This window comes from Caloenas nicobarica, chromosome 1 (assembly GCF_036013445.1).
Source record: "Caloenas nicobarica isolate bCalNic1 chromosome 1, bCalNic1.hap1, whole genome shotgun sequence".
NCBI lineage: Eukaryota > Metazoa > Chordata > Aves > Columbiformes > Columbidae > Caloenas > Caloenas nicobarica.
Window position 1 is genome coordinate 154,103,418 of NC_088245.1, and position 18,016 is coordinate 154,121,433.

The following is an 18,016-nucleotide window of genomic DNA, read 5'->3' on the forward strand; positions in this document are numbered from 1 at the left end:
GAAACAGGTGGTGAAACAGGGCAGGGTGATATGACAGAAGGAAAGGAATGGGAGAGGTAAAACGAGATCATTTTTTCTTTCATCATGATGGAATTATTCTACAGACATGATTTAAGCAAACATCCTTTGGAAAACCTGTTGCAGTTACTCAAGATGCTATTTGTCCACCCTTGTGTTCCGCCTGAGATTACTTGGTGGAACAAGAGAGCCTGTGCTGTGCTTCAACCATCCAAATTCAAAGGCTGCTGTTCTCATGGAAAACCCACTTACCTCAGAAATTAAAGCTAATATGCTCCACAATGCATAGGAAGAGCTGAAGCATAAGTCATACCAGCCTGTAGAAACAGTGATCTGTAGCTGAGAGGTGGCATGGATGACTGGTGTTAGTGCATTTACCTTAACTAAATGCCCCTGTCATTACATTGAAATGACCAGGACATTTTTCCAGAAGGGATATAGTTTTGAAAAGAAATTCAGAAGAGTTCAGAGAAAACTCTGAATGAGACAGATCACCTACATAAGCTGGGGTCATTTGTTCTGGAATGTTGGTCATGAAACAATAGTACTTGTTAACCTGAATTTTACACACACCTGAATGTGATTTCTTGTGCTCTGTACTCAAGTTATGCATTAAAAAACAAATCCCCAAAATAATTATGGAAAAAATAATACTTGTTATGAATGGGGCACTGCTAAAAATGCTCCTTATAGCAATGCCAATATAGAAATAAAAAGTATAAACTTCAACCTTGAATTCTAGTCTATCCTAATACCTTTATCATAGAAATTGTTTGAAAACTCAGTTCTGCTATAGCCAGTATACCTAAATGTGTATTGCCTGCACACTTATGAATAACGTATACATAAATATCAAGTAGATGAATTAATATTAATCTTTTTTACATGTCAGATCTAAGAATGCTTGCTTAAGGTCACCAAATATATTTCATAAACATCCAGGGAAAACTTCCCAAATTTCCAAGGGGTTTCCAGACAAATGGCTCCTCTTGGTGTTTATGGGCCCAGAATGCCCAGAGTGGCAAGAAATCGTTCAGATAACTAACTTCCCTTATGTCTTCAGTAGTGTGAGTACAGCAGATAGTTTGGCCCATTACAGTCACAGGCAGAAAAATCAACTATTCCTGAGTTTCCATATGAAACTTGCCTCACTGAGATCTGTTACGCAATCATTACATACAACCTAAATTTATAATTCCCTTCCAATTCTACGCATTTGTTTTTCCAGATACAGACATCGATAAGCATTACCAGGCCAGCAAAGACTGTGCGCACCGTTTCTTGCGAGGAGCCGCTCAGGCACAGAGGTCACAGGTACCTTGCCCAAGGTTGCCCGCGGGATCAGCTGCACGTTGCAGACGCGCTTTTCTTGCTCCTGCTAAGGCGTCGGTGCCTCAGATCTCCGATTGCTTCTCATCCCTCCCGCCTCCCCCCTTTTTTGAAAAAAGAAAAAAAAAAAAAAAACGAAAACCAACATCACAGCAACAAAAACAAAATAAAACTAGGTACCCACTACCTTGTATGTAAATATTTCCCGGTAAGACGGAGAGGTGTTTGTTCAAAAGCGGCTTTATTGCAGCGTACCGGTATTTACAGTTAAGTTGTCTTTTCCTATCCCCCCCCCCCCGCTTCCTCCCTGTTACAGCTGTTGATTTCTAAATGGGTTATTATGACCCAAACCGCGGGGAATTTCGGGCAGGCGGGAGCGGAGCGGAGCCGGGCGGCGGCCGCGGTACGTGCGGGCTGCGGGCGGCCCCGCCGCCGGGAACACGGGGAGCGCCCGCCCCCGGCCCCCGCCACGGCCCCGCACGGCGGCAGCTGGAAGCGCCGCATCACTTTTGTCCTTTTTTTTCTTTTTTTTTTTTTTTTTCCTCGGCTTTATAAGCAAACCCGGCTGCTTCAGCTTCGTCTCAGGCTGACAAATGAAAGCGTGTCCGGCCGGCATTCAGGAGAGAGAATGGCAAGGGCGGAGGGATGTTTGCGTGACCCCAGCCTCACTTTTCCCGCAGAGCATGTGCACAGGGAGGCTCCCCCGGCCGCTCCCGGGCGGGAGGAGATGCGGCTGCTACTACACACAGCCCGGGCTGGACGCTTTTCAAGCACAGCCTTTTTCCCTTCGTCCCCCGACCTTTACCATCACTGCCCTCCCCACGCCCCGCTGCGCTGCGCGCTTCGTCAGGAGCCGCCGCTGCCCACACCGGAGCGGAGACAGCCGGGCATCCCCAGCCCCCTCCCGGGCCCCCTGCACTCCTCCTTCCCTTCCCCCGCTCCCGCCGCACACGGGAAAATGGGGACTGGCGAGCCCCCCCCAACGCCGCCCACCCCGGCCGGGGCCTCATCCCCGCCCCGCGGCGGTGAGTCGCGCCCCCTCCCCTCCGCCGTTCACCTCCCCCCGGCGGCGGGGAAAGAAAGACGCCCGTTTATCCGCGGGCACGGCCGGCCCGGTGACTTAACGCGTGGGTCCCCCGGTAAACAAGCGAGCCCCCGCCCCGCGGGAGGGACGCGCGGAGACCCCGCACGCCGCGGGCGGCAGCGGGGAGCAGGCAGCCCGCTGGAGGGAGGCGGGGACCGCGCTCCCCCCTGCGCGGCTCGTTCCCCAATGGCCTCGCCGTGTTGTGATCGCCCGCCGGGGTCGTTTCTAGAGGAAGCGCGGACGCTGCGTTTATTCACCGCTAGCGCGGAACGCCCCGATAAATTAATTTATTTCATTAAAACCGAGTAAGAGTGCCCCCCTGCCCCGCTCGGCTTCCCCAGGTGGCATTTGGTCGCCGCACGTAAACAGGCGCTGTGGGCGGCGGGAACAGCCGGACCCCGAGGGCGAGCGGCGCGGGGGGAGAGGAAGGGACGGTGACTCCCCGCGTGTTTCGAGGCGGGGGAAGAGAAGTGATGCGTGACGTGGGGGGGGGGGGCGTGGGGGCGCACGGCGTGGGCAGGGGCTGACACACCGGGCGGAGGAGTGCGCGCACGGCGGCGGAGGTGCCGGGAGCCGCCGTTCCTGCGTGTGCGATGAAGCTGACGCACACACGCGTGTGCGTGGGTGTGCGGGGGGGAGGCTGGCGCACACGCAGGCCCGTAAGCTCCGCTGCCGGGGGCAGGCGGGGCGACAGCACCTGATAGCCGCGGCGAGCTACGCCGATGCCGCACCCCCCCCATATCCCGCCCGCCGGTGCTGCGATGGATGACGCGGGTCAGCACCGGGACTGGCCGGCTGCACCGGCTCTCCCCGCCGTGCCCGCGCCCCCGGCACCCTCGGGGCCGTGTGCGCGCAGCGGGCGGGGCGGCTCCCGCGCCGCCCGAGGGGGGCGCGAGGCTGCGGGCGGGAAGGCGCGCGCCGCGGAGGGGCGGGAGGGGGGAGGGGGGCGAGACTCCTACCGCCCAACGGCGGGGCGCCGCCTCGCACCCCAAGTCCCGCCCCGCCGTCCCATTGGCGGGCGGAGACGTCCTTCGCGCGGCTCGGCGGCCAATGCGGGGCGGTGCCGGCGGCGGCCGCGCCCCGCCCCGTCTCGGTGTGTGAGCGTCTCGGTAAGGCGGCGGTCACGTGTTGTTTTGCTCTTTAGTTGGGGCACTCGGTGCGCGATGTGTTACTTACGGCGAAACTCCCGCCGGCGCCGGCAGCAGCCGCGGCGGCAGCAGCAGCGACAGCAGCAGCGGCCGGGGAGCGGCAGCGGCGTTGCCGGTACCCGAGCCAGGGAGGACACCGGGCGGCCGCCGGCAGCACCCGCTGCCTAGAGGCGACGACGGAGGACCCCGCTGCGGCTCCGGGCAGTCGCGCTCTCTCTGCGGAGGAATAACTTTATTTTACCCGCTTCCCTGCCATTCTCTTTTTCCCGCGGCGCTCGGTCCCCAGCCCCGCTCGGCGGCAGCAAGAGGAGCCGGGCAGTGCTCCCGCCGCGGGGTCGGGGATGGCGAGCCCCGCCGTGCTGGGGCTGCTGCCCCCCAGGAGCTCCCCGCCCGGCCCCAACCTGAACAACAACAACAACAACAACCAGGGCGTGAGGAAGTGCGGGTACCTGCGCAAGCAGAAGCATGGCCACAAGCGCTTCTTCGTGCTCCGGGGCCCGGCCGGCGGGGAGGAGGCGGCGGGCGCGGGGGGCGCCCGGCTGGAGTACTACGAGAGCGAGAAGAAATGGAGGAACAAGTCCGGGGCGCCCAAGCGGGTGATCGCCCTGGACTCCTGCCTCAACATCAACAAGCGGGCGGACGCCAAGCACAAGTACCTCATCGCCCTCTACACCAAGGACGAGTACTTCGCTGTGGCGGCAGAGAACGAGCAGGAGCAGGAGGGCTGGTACCGGGCTCTCACCGACCTGCTCAACGAGGGCAAGGCGGCCTGCCAGGGGTCCCCCCACCGCCACCTCGCCTCCCCCTTCTCTGCCTCTTGCAGCGCTGCTGCCGCCTCCCTGGCAGCCGCCGGCGAGGACCTCAACTACGGGCTGATCACCCCGGCCAGCGCTGCCTACCGGGAGGTCTGGCAGGTGACGCTGAAGCCCAAGGGCTTGGGACAGAGCAAAAACCTCACCGGCGTCCACCGGCTCTGTCTCTCGGCCCGCACCATCGGGTTCGTGCGCCTCAACTGCGAGCTGCCCTCGGTCACGCTGCAGCTGATGAACATCCGCCGCTGCGGCCACTCCGACAGCTTCTTCTTCATCGAGGTGGGGCGCTCGGCGGCCACCGGCCCCGGCGAGCTCTGGATGCAGGCGGACGACTCGGTGGTGGCCCAGAACATCCACGAGACCATTCTGGAAGCCATGAAGGCGCTGAAGGAGCTGTCCGAGTTCCGGCCCCGAAGCAAGAGCCAGTCCTCCTCTTCCTCCTCCTCCGGGGGAGCCGCTGGTCCCGGCGGCAGCGGCGCCTCCGCTACCCACCCCATCACGGTGCCCGGCCGCCGGCACCACCACCTGGTCAACCTGCCTCCCAGCCAGACCGGCCTTCTCCGCCGCTCCCGCACCGACAGCCTCGCCGCCGGCGCCGGCACCAAGTGCACGCCGTGCCGGGTGCGGACGGCCAGCGAGGGCGACGGCTGCCGGGTGGGCTCGGTGGCCGGCAGCCCCATGAGCCCGGGTCCCGTGCGGACCCCCCTCAGCCGCTCGCACACGCTTAGCAGCGGCGGCGGCCGGCAGGCGGGGAAGCTGCTGCCGGTGCTGGCCGGCGGCGGCTTGCAGAACAGCCGCTCCATGTCCATGCCCGCCTCCCACTCGCCCCCCTCCGCCACCAGCCCTATCAGCCTCTCCTCCAGCAGCGGCCTCGGCTCCGAGCCTGCCCACCCGCATCACCCGCAGCGCCCGTCCAGCGGCAGCGCCTCCATCTCCGGCTCTCCTAGCGACGCCGGCTTCATGTCCTTCGACGAGTACGGCTCCAGCCCGGGCGGCGACCTGCGGCCTTTCTCCTCCTCCTCCACCGCCAGCAACCGCAGCAACACCCCCGAGTCGGTGGCCGAGACCCCCCCGGTGCGGGACCCCGGGGGCGGCACCGACCTCTACGGCTACATGGCGATGGAGCGGCCCCCGAGCGGCCGCCTCTGCTACCGGCCCTGCCCCGACGCCGGGGCCGACAGGGGCCATCGGAAGCGGACCTACTCCCTGACCACCCCGTGCCGGCAGCGGCCCGCCCCGCCGCAGGTCTCTTCCGCCTCCCTCGACGAGTACACGCTGATGCGCGCCACCTTCTCCGGCAGCGCCGGCCGCCTCTTCCCCTCCTGCCAAGCCGGGGCTTCCCCGAAAGTGACCTACACGCCCTACCCCGAGGACTACGGGGACATCGAGATCGGTTCCCACCGCAGCTCTGGCAGCAGCAGCACCAACCTGGGGCCACCGGCCGCGGCGGGGGGAGGAGGAGGAGGAGGAGAAGATGACGGCTACATGCCCATGACCCCCGGTGTGGCTGCAGGCTTAGGGCAGGGAAGCAGGGGTGGAGATGACTACATGCCCATGAGCCCCACCAGCGTGTCTGCCCCCAAACAGATTTTGCAGCCCCGTCTGGGGGTGGGTGGTGGGTCTCCCGGGAATGGGAGCAGCTACAAGACCAGCTCACCTGGGGAAAGCTCCCCTGATGATAGCGGGTACATGCGAATGTGGTGCAGCTCCAAGCTGTCCGTGGAGAGCTCAGACGGGAGGCTGAGTAACGGCGACTACATCAATATGTCCCCTCGGGACCCCCAGCATGGGCCCCAGGCTCCCTCCCTCACCCCCCCTGACTTCTTTTTCGCTCCTTTGGGGCATGGGTCCAGCGAGCCCCTCAAGCCTGGCTGCTATTCCTACAGCTCCTTACCCCGCTCCTACAAGAGCCAGGGCCTGGCGAAGGACAGTGACCAGTACGTCTTCATGAACTCCCCCGGGAGGGTGATCCCGGAGGAGGCAGTGTGCGGAGCGGGCCAGTCCCCCGCCGGCACCTTCGCCCCCTCCAGCCACACGGTGCCTTCGCCCCTGCGGCACAGCCGGACCGAGAGCTTCCTGAGCCAGCGGTGCCAGCGGGCGGCCCGGCCCAGCCGCCTCTCTCTGGAGACCTTGCGGACGATGCTGCCTAGCATGAACGAGCACCCTCTGCCGCCTGAGCCCAAGAGCCCTGGAGAATACATCAACATCGACTTTGGGGATGCTGCCGTCTATTCTCCCCCCTCGCTGCCCGCTGACAGCCCAGCCTCCTCGCTGGGCTCGGGCACAGGGCGGAGGCGCTCCCCTCTCTCTGACTACATGAACATTGACTTCGGGTCACAGTCACCCTCCCAGTCAGGCACAGTCTCTGTGGGCTCCCTGGAAGCGCTCTCGCCAGGCTCTTCTTCCAGCACCAGCCAGCCTGATGGGCGCTACATGAAGACGACTGTGGGGGTGGCCTGTTTGTCCAGCCTGTCCGACGGCGGGGATTACACCGAGATGACCTTTGGCATGGCCACCACCCCACCCCAACCCATCGTTCAGAAGCCAGAAAGTGCCCGGGTCACCAGCCCCACGGCCGGCGTGAAGAGGCTCACCCTCTCTGGGGTGGAGGCTTTCATTCTTTCCACCCCCCCGCCAGACCCGAACCGGGGGGCCAAGGTTATCCGGGCAGATCCCCAGGGGCGCAGGAGGCACAGCTCAGAAACTTTCTCCTCCACCACCACTGTGACCCCTGTGTCCCCCTCCTTCGCACACAACCCAAAACGGCACAACTCAGCCTCGGTGGAGAACGTGTCCCTCAGGAAAAGCGAAGGCCTGGAGGAGGAGCAGGGGAGCAGCCCCATGTGCCGGGAGACCTCGGCTGGCTTCCAGAATGGCCTCAACTACATCGCCATCGACGTGGTGGACGGGACCCTGGCAAACTGTGACAAAGCCACGTCGAAAGCCAGGCACGTCCTGAACGGGGGCATCAAGGGAGTGGAGATGAGTGCCTATGCCAGCATAGACTTTCTGTCTCACAACATGAAAGAAGCAAGTGCTGTGAAAGGTGAGTAGCTACATCTGACAGTGCCTGCCACGCGTGCTTGTGCCTGGTGTTTGTTTCTCACTGTGAGGTTGTGTTTTGGCCGGTAGAGCACTCTTCCCTCCTCGCTTTCTTAAAAATCTCTTTTTTTTCCCCAACATGTCCTATAATAAACAGTCTTGGAGGAACTCACCGGCTCTTTGTATGAGAAAAAGATTAATTTTGGGATATTACTTAACGTTTGAATTCTGCTGTAGTATCATTATGAATGTATACTTCTGGGGACCCCAATAGAGGCTTATGTTTACACAGTTACTATATTTGGGCTGTACTTCAGGGTTTTCTTATGTAAGATTTTGGAATGTTTGGAAAATGTGACCAAAATAGTTAATGCAGCTTCTAAATGCTATCTAAAAATCTAAAATGATTGAGTTAAAAAATAGGATTGCTGGACTGAGGACATCAGATTACAAAAAAGTCCTTGGCTGTCTATCAGGGAAAGTCAGTTATACCAAAATGAGAAGGATAGATTTAATATCTTGATTTTGAAATGTCTTATCTCTTGCAAAAGTTTAACAGTAAATCATGGTGAGCATGGAATGTGAATTAAAAAAAAAAATCTTCCCAGAAGTCACTGTATGCATGAGCTGTTGCATGTTGTATCGCACATTTCACTTAAAGGCCTACCCTATGGCGGTGTGTAACTACGCTCCAGCTGGCGGCTCAGTCCCAGCGTGAATGACCAGTTGGTTGGCTTGTTTTTCTATGGATTCCAAATGCTGGGTGTTCAAAGACAAAAACAAACGGAAGAAATCTGAAATGTGAGAGAGAACTCACATTTTGATTATGTAGCTGTTCCTTTGTTGGGGTGCTAGTTATGCTGGTGGTTTTTTTTAAAGAGACACACAAACAAAAGAAACAAAGAAGTGTGTCGCCCCCCCCCATATAGTAACCCGCCTTCTCTTAACAAGTGAGAGTTTGCGCACAAGTGGGGGCTGGTTGAGGAGGGCACAGGACAGCCAGTCTGTCAGGGATTAAAAGTTAATGATGAGAGGCCGTAGGGATTCTCTTTGCTCTTGAATTTATGCAAGACATGGTGCTTTAAACCCATACGCATATGTAGTTGTAATATATGTTTGTGGGTCTAGCTAGGTGAAATGCCACACCATGCAAAACCAGTTGCTTGGAGGTGAATAGGCGTATTCACAGTGCTGATAGAGGTCGTCAATAGTAAGCAAACAGTAGCAGTTTGTAAGAGCCACTAGCAGGTTTTTCTTTTTTTCTTGTGTTTTCTTAGCAGCTAGTCGATTTTGAAGAAGAAAATATTTTCTCTTTTGATAGGAAGTACAGGAAGATGGAAAAGATGAGAGATCCACCGTTTGCAGAGCAAGCTTTGAACCTAATTAAGACGAGAGGATTGTTGAATGAAATGCCAAAGTTTGAAAGGATGAACGCTTATTCTGAATGACGGGGAGGGTTGAGGGCAGAGCGTTATTTGGCTGTTGCTGTTAAGTTTTGCTGGGGTCCTTTTCAGGATCCCTGCAGCTGGACCTGGACTGGTGGGGACGCGGCGGTCACCGCTCTCCTTCTCCCCATCAAACTGTCCCGCCCCTGGCTTTGCAAACTGGTGGGGTTTTTTTTCACAGAAACGAGGAGTTATTCCTGAGCCACCTACAGCTCCAACTGCAAAAGCAAGCCCCAGGTTGGGAAGGAGCTGTTTTATTTCCACAACATTCCCCAAACTGCTGACCCTAAGGCGGGGCTGGGGAGAGGGGGCGGGTTAGGGGGAAGGGAGCGAGCTCCAGTTACCCAGAAAAGCTGGAGTGGATGGGAGTGCGGTCGCCATCCAGGCGAAGAGCTGGAATGGAAGAGCCAGAAAAGCAGGGGGAACCGACTGTGCTCCTTCCCATCCAGTAAACAAAAGGATAACGCAATAAACGCAGTCGTGTTAATTTGGTACGTGGCGTACAGAGGGGAGGGTTCACTCCTGCTACAGATTTGTTGAAGAGTGTTTGTAGGCTTACTTGAATATTTGATCGGCGTGCGTGTTTGTTTTTCCTCTTTCCCGTAGCTTTTAAATGCAGACCGCGTCGAGAAATGCGGTGGGGAAGCTCATTGAGATTTAATCTCTCTGTAGGAGGCAAGGCTGTCTTCTCCATCACCCTCCTTCCCTGGGAAATGCACACTCAGGGTTGGGGTCTCGGGAATGTATTTGGCCAACATTGGGCCAAGGCGGTAAGGAAAAAAAAACTCAAGACAAGCATCATCAGTCAGCAGTGTGCAGGGTTAGGTGCCAAAACCAGGGTTTCAGGTTAGTTGCCCTTGTGGTGGATGAACTGGAAAAGTCATAACATGGGAAAGGAGAAACATGTCAAAAAATCAAACCAGGTCATTAACTTTTGCAGATTTCCTAGTTTCTCTTTTTGGTTTTCATTGGGATTTCACAACTGAAGTTTGTTTACGGAACGACTTCTGCGACTCTTTAAGAGATCACAAAGTATCGTGCCAGTGTTTTTGAATTTCAAACATTGTGAGTTGGGAGACTGCTCAGAATTTCATGTTCTACAGAGAAAGACATATGCAAGTTAAAGAAAACTGTAGTTTGAGCATAAGGAAGATTATTTTAACACAGTAGTAATTCAGGTAGATTTGGGAAAATCTAATTTTGTAAAAATTATTGGTTTGCACAAGAGATAGTACAATGCTGATTACATATAAGCTTAGTTGTTTGCACTTTTCAAATTTTGTTTTTAACTATATTAGCACAGCGAGAAGCTTAATTTCTTCAAAACTTCTTGGAAAACTGAGAGGTTTCTAGCAATTCTAAACCAACGGACAATCCATATATATTTAATATTTAGAACAGAGGAATCTCAGAGATAGAGGGCATACAAATGAGCTCCTTGTAATTACCTTCACAATAAGTTAATATTTCGATTTCTGGAAAATACATGTAAAAAACCAGTTTGAATTCTTCCTGAAGGTCTGTAGCAGTAGATGTGTTTCCACGTGGATAAGTATTTTAAGGGAAATTATTTGTGGTGTTTAGAGGTGGCTGGTTTTCACGTGTAGCTTGTGTCTCTGCTGCCAGTAACTTGTAGGGAGTGCTGTGCTTTTGGAAATCTCTCTCCATGTTACCCTGTAGTGGCAAGAGCAAGCGAGTGCATCTACAATTGCTGTCAAAACAGAAAAATTAAAAGGTTGCTTGAAATGATCGTTTTGTTTAGTTTTATTGTGTTCTGAAAGTGCGCAAATATTTAAGAATTGGAGAAATACTTGCCTTCATCTGATATGTAAATAAAATTAACTGTTACTGGTTGGTTAAAAGTTACTTGCTGATAATTAGCCTTTTTTCTTAAATTATGACCACTTTCTTGCTTAAAAACATATGAACTGTTTATGGTTTTCATTATTTATGGAGACTTGTACATTTGTTTTTCTCATATAGTGTAAATTAATTACTCCAGTACATTTATGACAGATTACACCCAATAATGATGTGACTTTTTATGGTGGATCTTAGTTCTGTTAAAGTCAAATGGGAGTTTTGTTTATATTTTGGTGGGGTTGAGATTTTACTCTTTGTGCATAATCCTGGAATTCTTAAGTTAAATTCCCATTAAATTTAGTGAGTGTGTAATAGGTAGTTTTGCTTAATTGAAAACACTAGACTTGGGTGGGTTGTCTTTAATTTTATTTCCTTTTCTGTTAACAAAATGCTCTGTAACTTGTAAGTGTTTCTAGTAGTTGGTCTCGTTTTCTAAAATTGAACAGATACTGTGTGTAATGGAGCAAAAAAACCCAAAGGTTGTTTTCCTCCTGTGCTAGTTTCTTTTGTCTTAATTTACTTAAAGAAGTCAACATCTGTCATGCATCTACTTAAGATCATAATAAGGTGATTTTTGATAATAATAACCCCCTGTCTTGTCGATTAGCTCTTTTGTGAGGGTTTTATGATTGCACGTAAACAATAAAAAGCCTGTCTTGAGAAATCTCTTCCTGTGTCTTTCTAATGGCATTTTAGATTACTGAAGACATAACCATTGTTTCCTTTTTCTTTGGGATTACTTTGCACAGTGAATTATATTATTAATGTTTTTTCTTCCCCTCTAATATGCCAACTGCTATAAAGTATTGGTTTTGTTAGAAATCTGTACATCTTTTATAGTCTTTTTTGAATAAATTAGTTCTAAGTGTGGTAGCTTCTCTTACTGATAAGATCTGTGAGAACATCAAAATCAAAGCAGAAAGAACTTAACTACTTCTAATACCTTACATAGTTTATTTTTTTACCTCTTAACCTCAAATTTTTTAGTCTAAGCGTATCTCTTGCTACCTCTAGAAATGTACTTCTTGTTGCTCAGATTATGTTTTACAGGTGACCAAACCAAGATGGTTAGGCCTGAACCTAGCAGTGCCATTTGTGAAACACGAAATGTAAACTGAAGTTATCGAAGATTAAATTATGCCTTTGATATTTTAAATTATGTTGATTATACGGATGTCAGCTTTTTACAGGCAGATAGAATATTAAAATGTGTAGTATGTATTAGACTTTTATTTTCCTTTATACTTTCAATTATGTTTAGCTATACTGCTCATAGAAAGAATGTCATGGTTACTTTGAGTCATGTAAGATAAATTGTTATAGACCAAGTTGAATGGTGGGTTTGTTCTGAAATGAACCAGTACAGTCATTGCTCAAGGCAGAGGAAATGCTTAGGTTGATGATTGCTTCTGATTACTTGATTTCTTTCAAGATAGCTACACAGACTAACGTTCGCTTGTAAGTTAAATGGATAAAGGAATGTTTGAACAGAAAGAGCATTAGGACATATTTTAGACGGTGGCTTTTTCTGTTTTGTTTTAATAAGGAGAGAATAACATGGGTTTCTTTACACTTGATTTACTATTATTTTTAAATAGCATTAATTACACTGGAATGCTGAAGTAATTTAAAAGCTGAACACAGCAAGCATCCACAGAAAAGTTAAAATAGTGTATGTAATCTAACTTTCCTCCCCATTCAGCAGTTAAATGGCAACATAGGTCCCTCCAGGTAATTTCTGTTTATATCACACTTTCTCTAAAGCACCATTAATGTGTTTTTTTTTTTAAAGTAATAAGCATACAAACAAATGGCTATACCTGGGGTATTTTTTTCCCCAGTTTGTTCAAGTATAATGTATTTTGGTCCTGGTTGTCCACATGTTTTCTCTTTGTGTCCAGGTGTGTTGTGTATTAGTAACGTTATACTTCAGCAGAGTTTGTGGAAGTTTTAACATTATGTTGGCACAGCGTGTGTGACAGTAATTTTTAAGTGAATATAAGTGACTGATTTGATACATTAGGGTGTGTAATTATGAGGGTTTCACAACTCCCTGTTTTTTTTGTTGTCATTTCTTACCATGCTCACTTAGACGTGATCCGCGCATCCAAGGAAATGGGGTAGCATCCCCTGAGTTTTTAGAAGACAATGTAGTGACCCCGAAGTTCAGATATGCTTTGTTTGTGTGTCTGCTGCCTGGCATGTAGTTACTTTTAAAGCTTTTGTGTGTATATGTGTAAGGGTTCAAGAGTGGCAGCCTCGAAAACCCGAGTTCAGCTGAGCAGTCCCCTTGTTGATGGTTGTTGGAAAGGCTGGTTCTCTCCTGCAGCCTTTTCAAAGGAAAACTTTTCTTGTGGTGTTCTTTTCCTTTTTTTTTTTTTTTTTTTAAACACTTGTGTTTGTCTCAGCTGCCTTCAGCTATCCAGCATGTGGGCATCTTGGGCGAGTCAGTCCTCCAGGTGCCCTCAAGAACCAGCAGCAGTAAACAGAGCCGGCAAGGATGACTCCCCCACCTCTTCAACAAGGGTTATATGGTAGCATGGATTTTCCCCTGCATCTCTGTCAGCTGTAGAGGAAACCTGAATTATTGGTTTAGATTGTGTTTGCAGTTTCCCCACTAATTTAGGTAGGATGAACCCCTTATTTTTAGGGTTGTGCTTGTATTTAAAGCAAGCTTTTAAGGCTTGGGCATTACAAGCTTTATTCAAAGCACAGAGAAATCAATGTAAAGATAGCTTACATCCTTATGGAGGCTCACCTAAAATATACGCTTCACGGAGTGCTGAAGTGCTAACACGTAAAATAACATTTGAAGCTCATTCAAAGACAGCAGCAGTGTGTAATCTCCGCTGTGTTGCCAATTAGACAGTAATGAATAACTTTCCCGAAGAATAGGTGTGATCAGAGCGACTAGTTGGTAAGCGTGTGCATGTTTGCATGGAGTTGTGCTATTGCTTGGTAGCTGAGGCGAAAAATAGGCCACTCAGCTAGCACTAGTTAGAAAAGGTGCCCAGTGTGATCATAAGAAATCCATTTGGAAATCAATTTAAAAGACCAAAAGCAATACTCAAAGTTCTGTTATCTATCCAGGACTTTTCTCTCTTTTTTTTTTTTTTTAAAAAAAACCATTGTTCTCAAGTTTTAACCAGTGATAATGGCTCCAAGTTGTGTACAAGTGTACAAAACCCAATAATAATGAAAATCCAGTTCTTGTGCACAGTGAAAAGCAGTACAGTTTGTAAAGAAGTACATTACAAGTTAACAGTGAGGAAATACTTTCAAAAACAAACATCTTTGATGCTAAGGTGATTTTTTTGTTGTTGTTTTTTTTTTTTTTTTTTGTTCGTTTGTTTTCAAATCCAGATTTACCTGTCCTGGTTAAATAAAAATTACTTTTAGAGTGTATTTTTATTTTAGTAAAGCAATCACAGAAATCATTAAGAGAAAACAAACCCTAAGCCCCCACCTCCAGTCCTAACATCTACACTGCAGAAGAGTAATGCAATAGCTTGGTTCCATAGATTAGGAATGATTCAGTGTTTTGTTTACATTATTTGTCAATCTCATCAGCATCCTAGAGGAGAACACTTCCTTCCTGGCAGATGGCAGCCCCAGGGCCATGCACCTGCCATGACAAGCACTACCGCACTAGTAATCTACCCCAGCGCTGCCGCTGACAAGAGGCTAATGATCGGAGACTGTCTGCCTGACAGCCTAAACAAAATAGGAACACGTCCGTCCTTCAGCCAGGGTCCCAGAGATCTTAGGAAGGGCAGCCGGGGCGGCAGTGCTGAGGAATTGTGATGGCTCGGTGTGGACGGGAGGAAGGCCGGCCGGCGCGGTGCCCTGGCCGCGCCGCGGCCCCCGGCAGCAGGGCCTGCTCTCCCTGGGAGCCGGGGGCCGGTGTACTTGCACGGGGGTCTGTCTCGTGCTGTTAAATGGGGCCAAAGCAGCGTCTTAGAAAGAGTTATCTCGTTAATTGCTTATGAATGGTGTGTTTGCTTGCATGATGCGTTCCTCTTTCGGCCGTTTGATTTGTAATACTATATGTTTTTGTTGTTACACCGGGATCACTTAATTTCTCTCGTGCGTTCGTGTGTGTTTGCTTTTCTTGTTTGAGAGGAGTGTGGGCGATGTTTCTAGGGGACGCTACCCAAGGCGAGAGTGTCTTTGAAGTAGGCCAGGATGTTCTTTGCTAAATTTAAAAACTACCCAAATATTACCCAGAGTTTGTAGAGTATTAAGCGGGATTACATGACGCACAGATTAGACATTGTTGAGCAGCTTGTTTTTGTTTGAAGGGGTCAGAAATGGAGGCACTGGGGCTTTAGTGTAATGCCAAAATAGCAAACTTGCTGATACCAGAAACAGGAGAAGTTTCTTAGAAACAGTAGAAAACAGTGGAGAATTTTCCAAGCTTTTCCAAGTGATGCTTTAGTAAAATTTGTTTGATATGTGCTGTGATGATGAGTGTAAAGTGTGAAACTTATTGTTCCATTGGGTCTCAATTTCCAAATCTGTTTCACAGACAGTTTGAAGTAGACCAAGCACAACACTCTAAGTGTGACTCGAGGCAGAGGACTTTGCTTCTCTTCAGTCAAAGACAAATCAATAAATCATTCCAGTAACAGTGGTAAATTCATGTCAACAAAATAAAATCTAAGCCATTTTAGACGTGCCTCTTGTCCTCCCAGGCAATATATTATTTTTAAAATAGCATTGAAGACAGTCCTAATGTCCAGTTTAACTCGTCATTAAATTGGGAAACATTGTCAAACTAGTGCATGGAATGAAAATTCAGAAGATTTTTTTTTTTTTAATCATCTTTGGATCTAGGCTTTTCCTCACTGGAAGTCGAAAGACTGATTGAACAAGACATCCGATGGTCTTTTGGGGGAGAGTTACGCTGAACTCTTATATAGGAGACAGAGTAGTATTTCACCGAATCATAGAACGTCCTGAGTTGGAAGGGACCCACAAGGATCATCGGGTGTTGAACACTTGCTCAAGAACAAGAAAACAATGATGCTGGTTTAGTCTGTCTTCACTGGTGGACATAGCGGAGGCTATAGGAAGTTATTTGCAATAACTAGTAATGCTACATTCTAGCATTATTTAAAATAAATAAGAATAGAGTTGACAAATGGATGTAAGCCTCATGGGTTTGCTAGTTAGTGCAAAACCCAAATCGACTCCTTCAACTACCATGGTTTCTCCAGTGCTTGAATTATTAAGAAGTTATGGTGTGAATTTCTTCTGTAGTCATTTTACCAGTTTCTCTGATTCTAATTTTTTCAAAAACTCGAGCGAGTTGTTTTAGTTTGCGTTAAAAGGCAGACCTAATGTCAGGTGATGTGTCCAACCAAAATTTTCACTGATACCAAAAAAGTCAAGTTGCGAGGGAATTACGAGATTTAGATCTGGAAGGTTGAGGTAGAATTCTTCTTCAAGGCAGTTGCACTTGGTTGGGTTGTAACGTCATTCATTTTTACAACATGAACATTTGGAAAAATTCACAGGAGGGTGGACCTGAATCTTTTACAACAGGTGTCAGTCCTGAGCAACAGTTTATGCCAAAATTAATGAGATACAAGCATAATAATACTGTCTCTTTAACGTAAGTAAAAGAGAAGTTATGTGTTTGTTGTAACAATCTTGTACAGAAAATCTTGTACAGAAGCTTGGTAAAAATTTGTGATGGTGATTAATATTCAAGTTGTTTGTGAACTATGAAAAGTCACTTTATAATGAAATTATTATTAGTTTTGATCTAGCATAAAACTTGGAACATTTATGTTTGGATTTGGAATCAAACTTGTATAACTTAATGCAAGGGTATTTAGTTCACTCGATGAAGTTACATAATTAGTGCTCATGACTTTTGAAAACTGACAATGTGGAGGAGCATTAGGAATATATATATATGTGTATATATATATATATATATGAAATCCTGAGGCACAGAATACTTGACAGAATTGGCCATAAACTTGAAATGGTTAGTTCTGAGGACTTCGTAATCCCAGTAGTCTAGCAGTTACTCTCAGAAATACCAGCAAGAGATTCTAACGTGCACCAAAAAGAGCGCTAGGGTAATATTGCTTTCATTTGGATATCTACAGAAAGGTAACTTACTACACTGTTCTTTTTCAGTCTTTGAATGTCAAATGAAAATCCTGTCAAGATCAGCTTTTCTCTTGTGTATTTTAAATAAATAGTAGATTGCATAGGTTCTAAATAAATAAATTGGTAGTACTCAGTTATTGAATGTCCACCAATAGGATGGTTTCCAGATACAAATGTACCGATGTACTTCAGCATTATAAGTGATTTCTAGTCCAGGTCCTCTCTTAATTTCTTTCCATTAGGATGAATGTTCAAGTGACAGTAAACTAAAAGCTTCATAAGGTATGGTAATATTAGATAGTGCATCTGTTATTTAAAAACAAAACAAGCGAAAAAATAAAACCCCACAACTTGATAGTAGTGAAACAGCTGGACTCTCTTGTTATTGATTTTTAGTAGAACTAGAATTCAGCCCTCAGGAAATAAATTGATGGACTTCTGTTTTAATAAATGTATGCTAGACTGTGTGAGGAAGTGGAAACGATAGACCCTGAGATAGCGCAGCCTGAGTGAGCAGGGTCAGGCTGGTGAGCCCGAGCGCGGAGGAGCTGGGAATGGGCTGTGCAGGGTGTTCAGAGACCCTGCTGCTGTTCGGTGGAGTCTTTACGAGAGGTCATTGAGAAAATCTCCTGTGAGTCTGAAATTATTCCCAAAGGCTTCAGGCTGCTTCATTTGTCATGAATATGGCAAGCGCTAACTGGCCATACTGGTCGTGTTGATGCTATGTTGTCATAATTAGGAGAAAATACTACAACATGTTTGATTCCTCTCCCTCCTCAGTAGATGTTTTCCATTTTGTTTGTATGTTTTCCATTTCGTTTGTACTCATAGATTGGCTGTTGTAGCTTTTCCAGCGTTTCAGTGTTTCAACCATACTATTTAAAAAAAACATATTGAGAGTTATTTACATATTTTTGGTCACGTAGACTGAGACTTGTATTCTATTTACTTCTACTTTGCCAAATGGTATAACCGTATTGATTTTCACTAATAACTTCTATGTTGTTAAAGTGCAGCTTGCTCTGTGTCCTTTAAGCATAGGAGAAGCAGAATGCTGGAGTTTAAAAAAAAAAATAAAAAAAAGGTGCTGGGACTTTATAACATGTACCTGGGAAACAGTGAGCTCTTTTGAGGATTGATGTGTACGAG

The 18,016-nt window shown here is 48.7% G+C and overlaps 1 protein-coding gene across 4 annotated transcripts in view; it reads left to right on the forward strand.

Moving 5' to 3' along the window:
* The first annotated feature begins 3,576 nt into the window (after nucleotides 1–3,576).
* Nucleotides 3,577–18,016, forward strand: part of IRS2 (insulin receptor substrate 2) — a 316,286-nt gene continuing 301,846 nt past the window's right edge. For 3 of the 4 annotated variants that reach the window (XR_010605632.1, XM_065626756.1, XM_065626754.1), the window contains exon 1: nucleotides 3,577–7,437. Coding sequence is in view for 3 of the 4 variants with exons in the window: in XM_065626756.1 (XP_065482828.1) it covers nucleotides 3,921–7,437 (3,517 nt within the window). In the remaining variant the exon portion in view is untranslated. Of the gene's footprint in view, nucleotides 7,438–8,754; nucleotides 9,180–18,016 lie in introns of those variants that run through there. The other variant, XM_065626753.1, reaches the window with a different exon arrangement.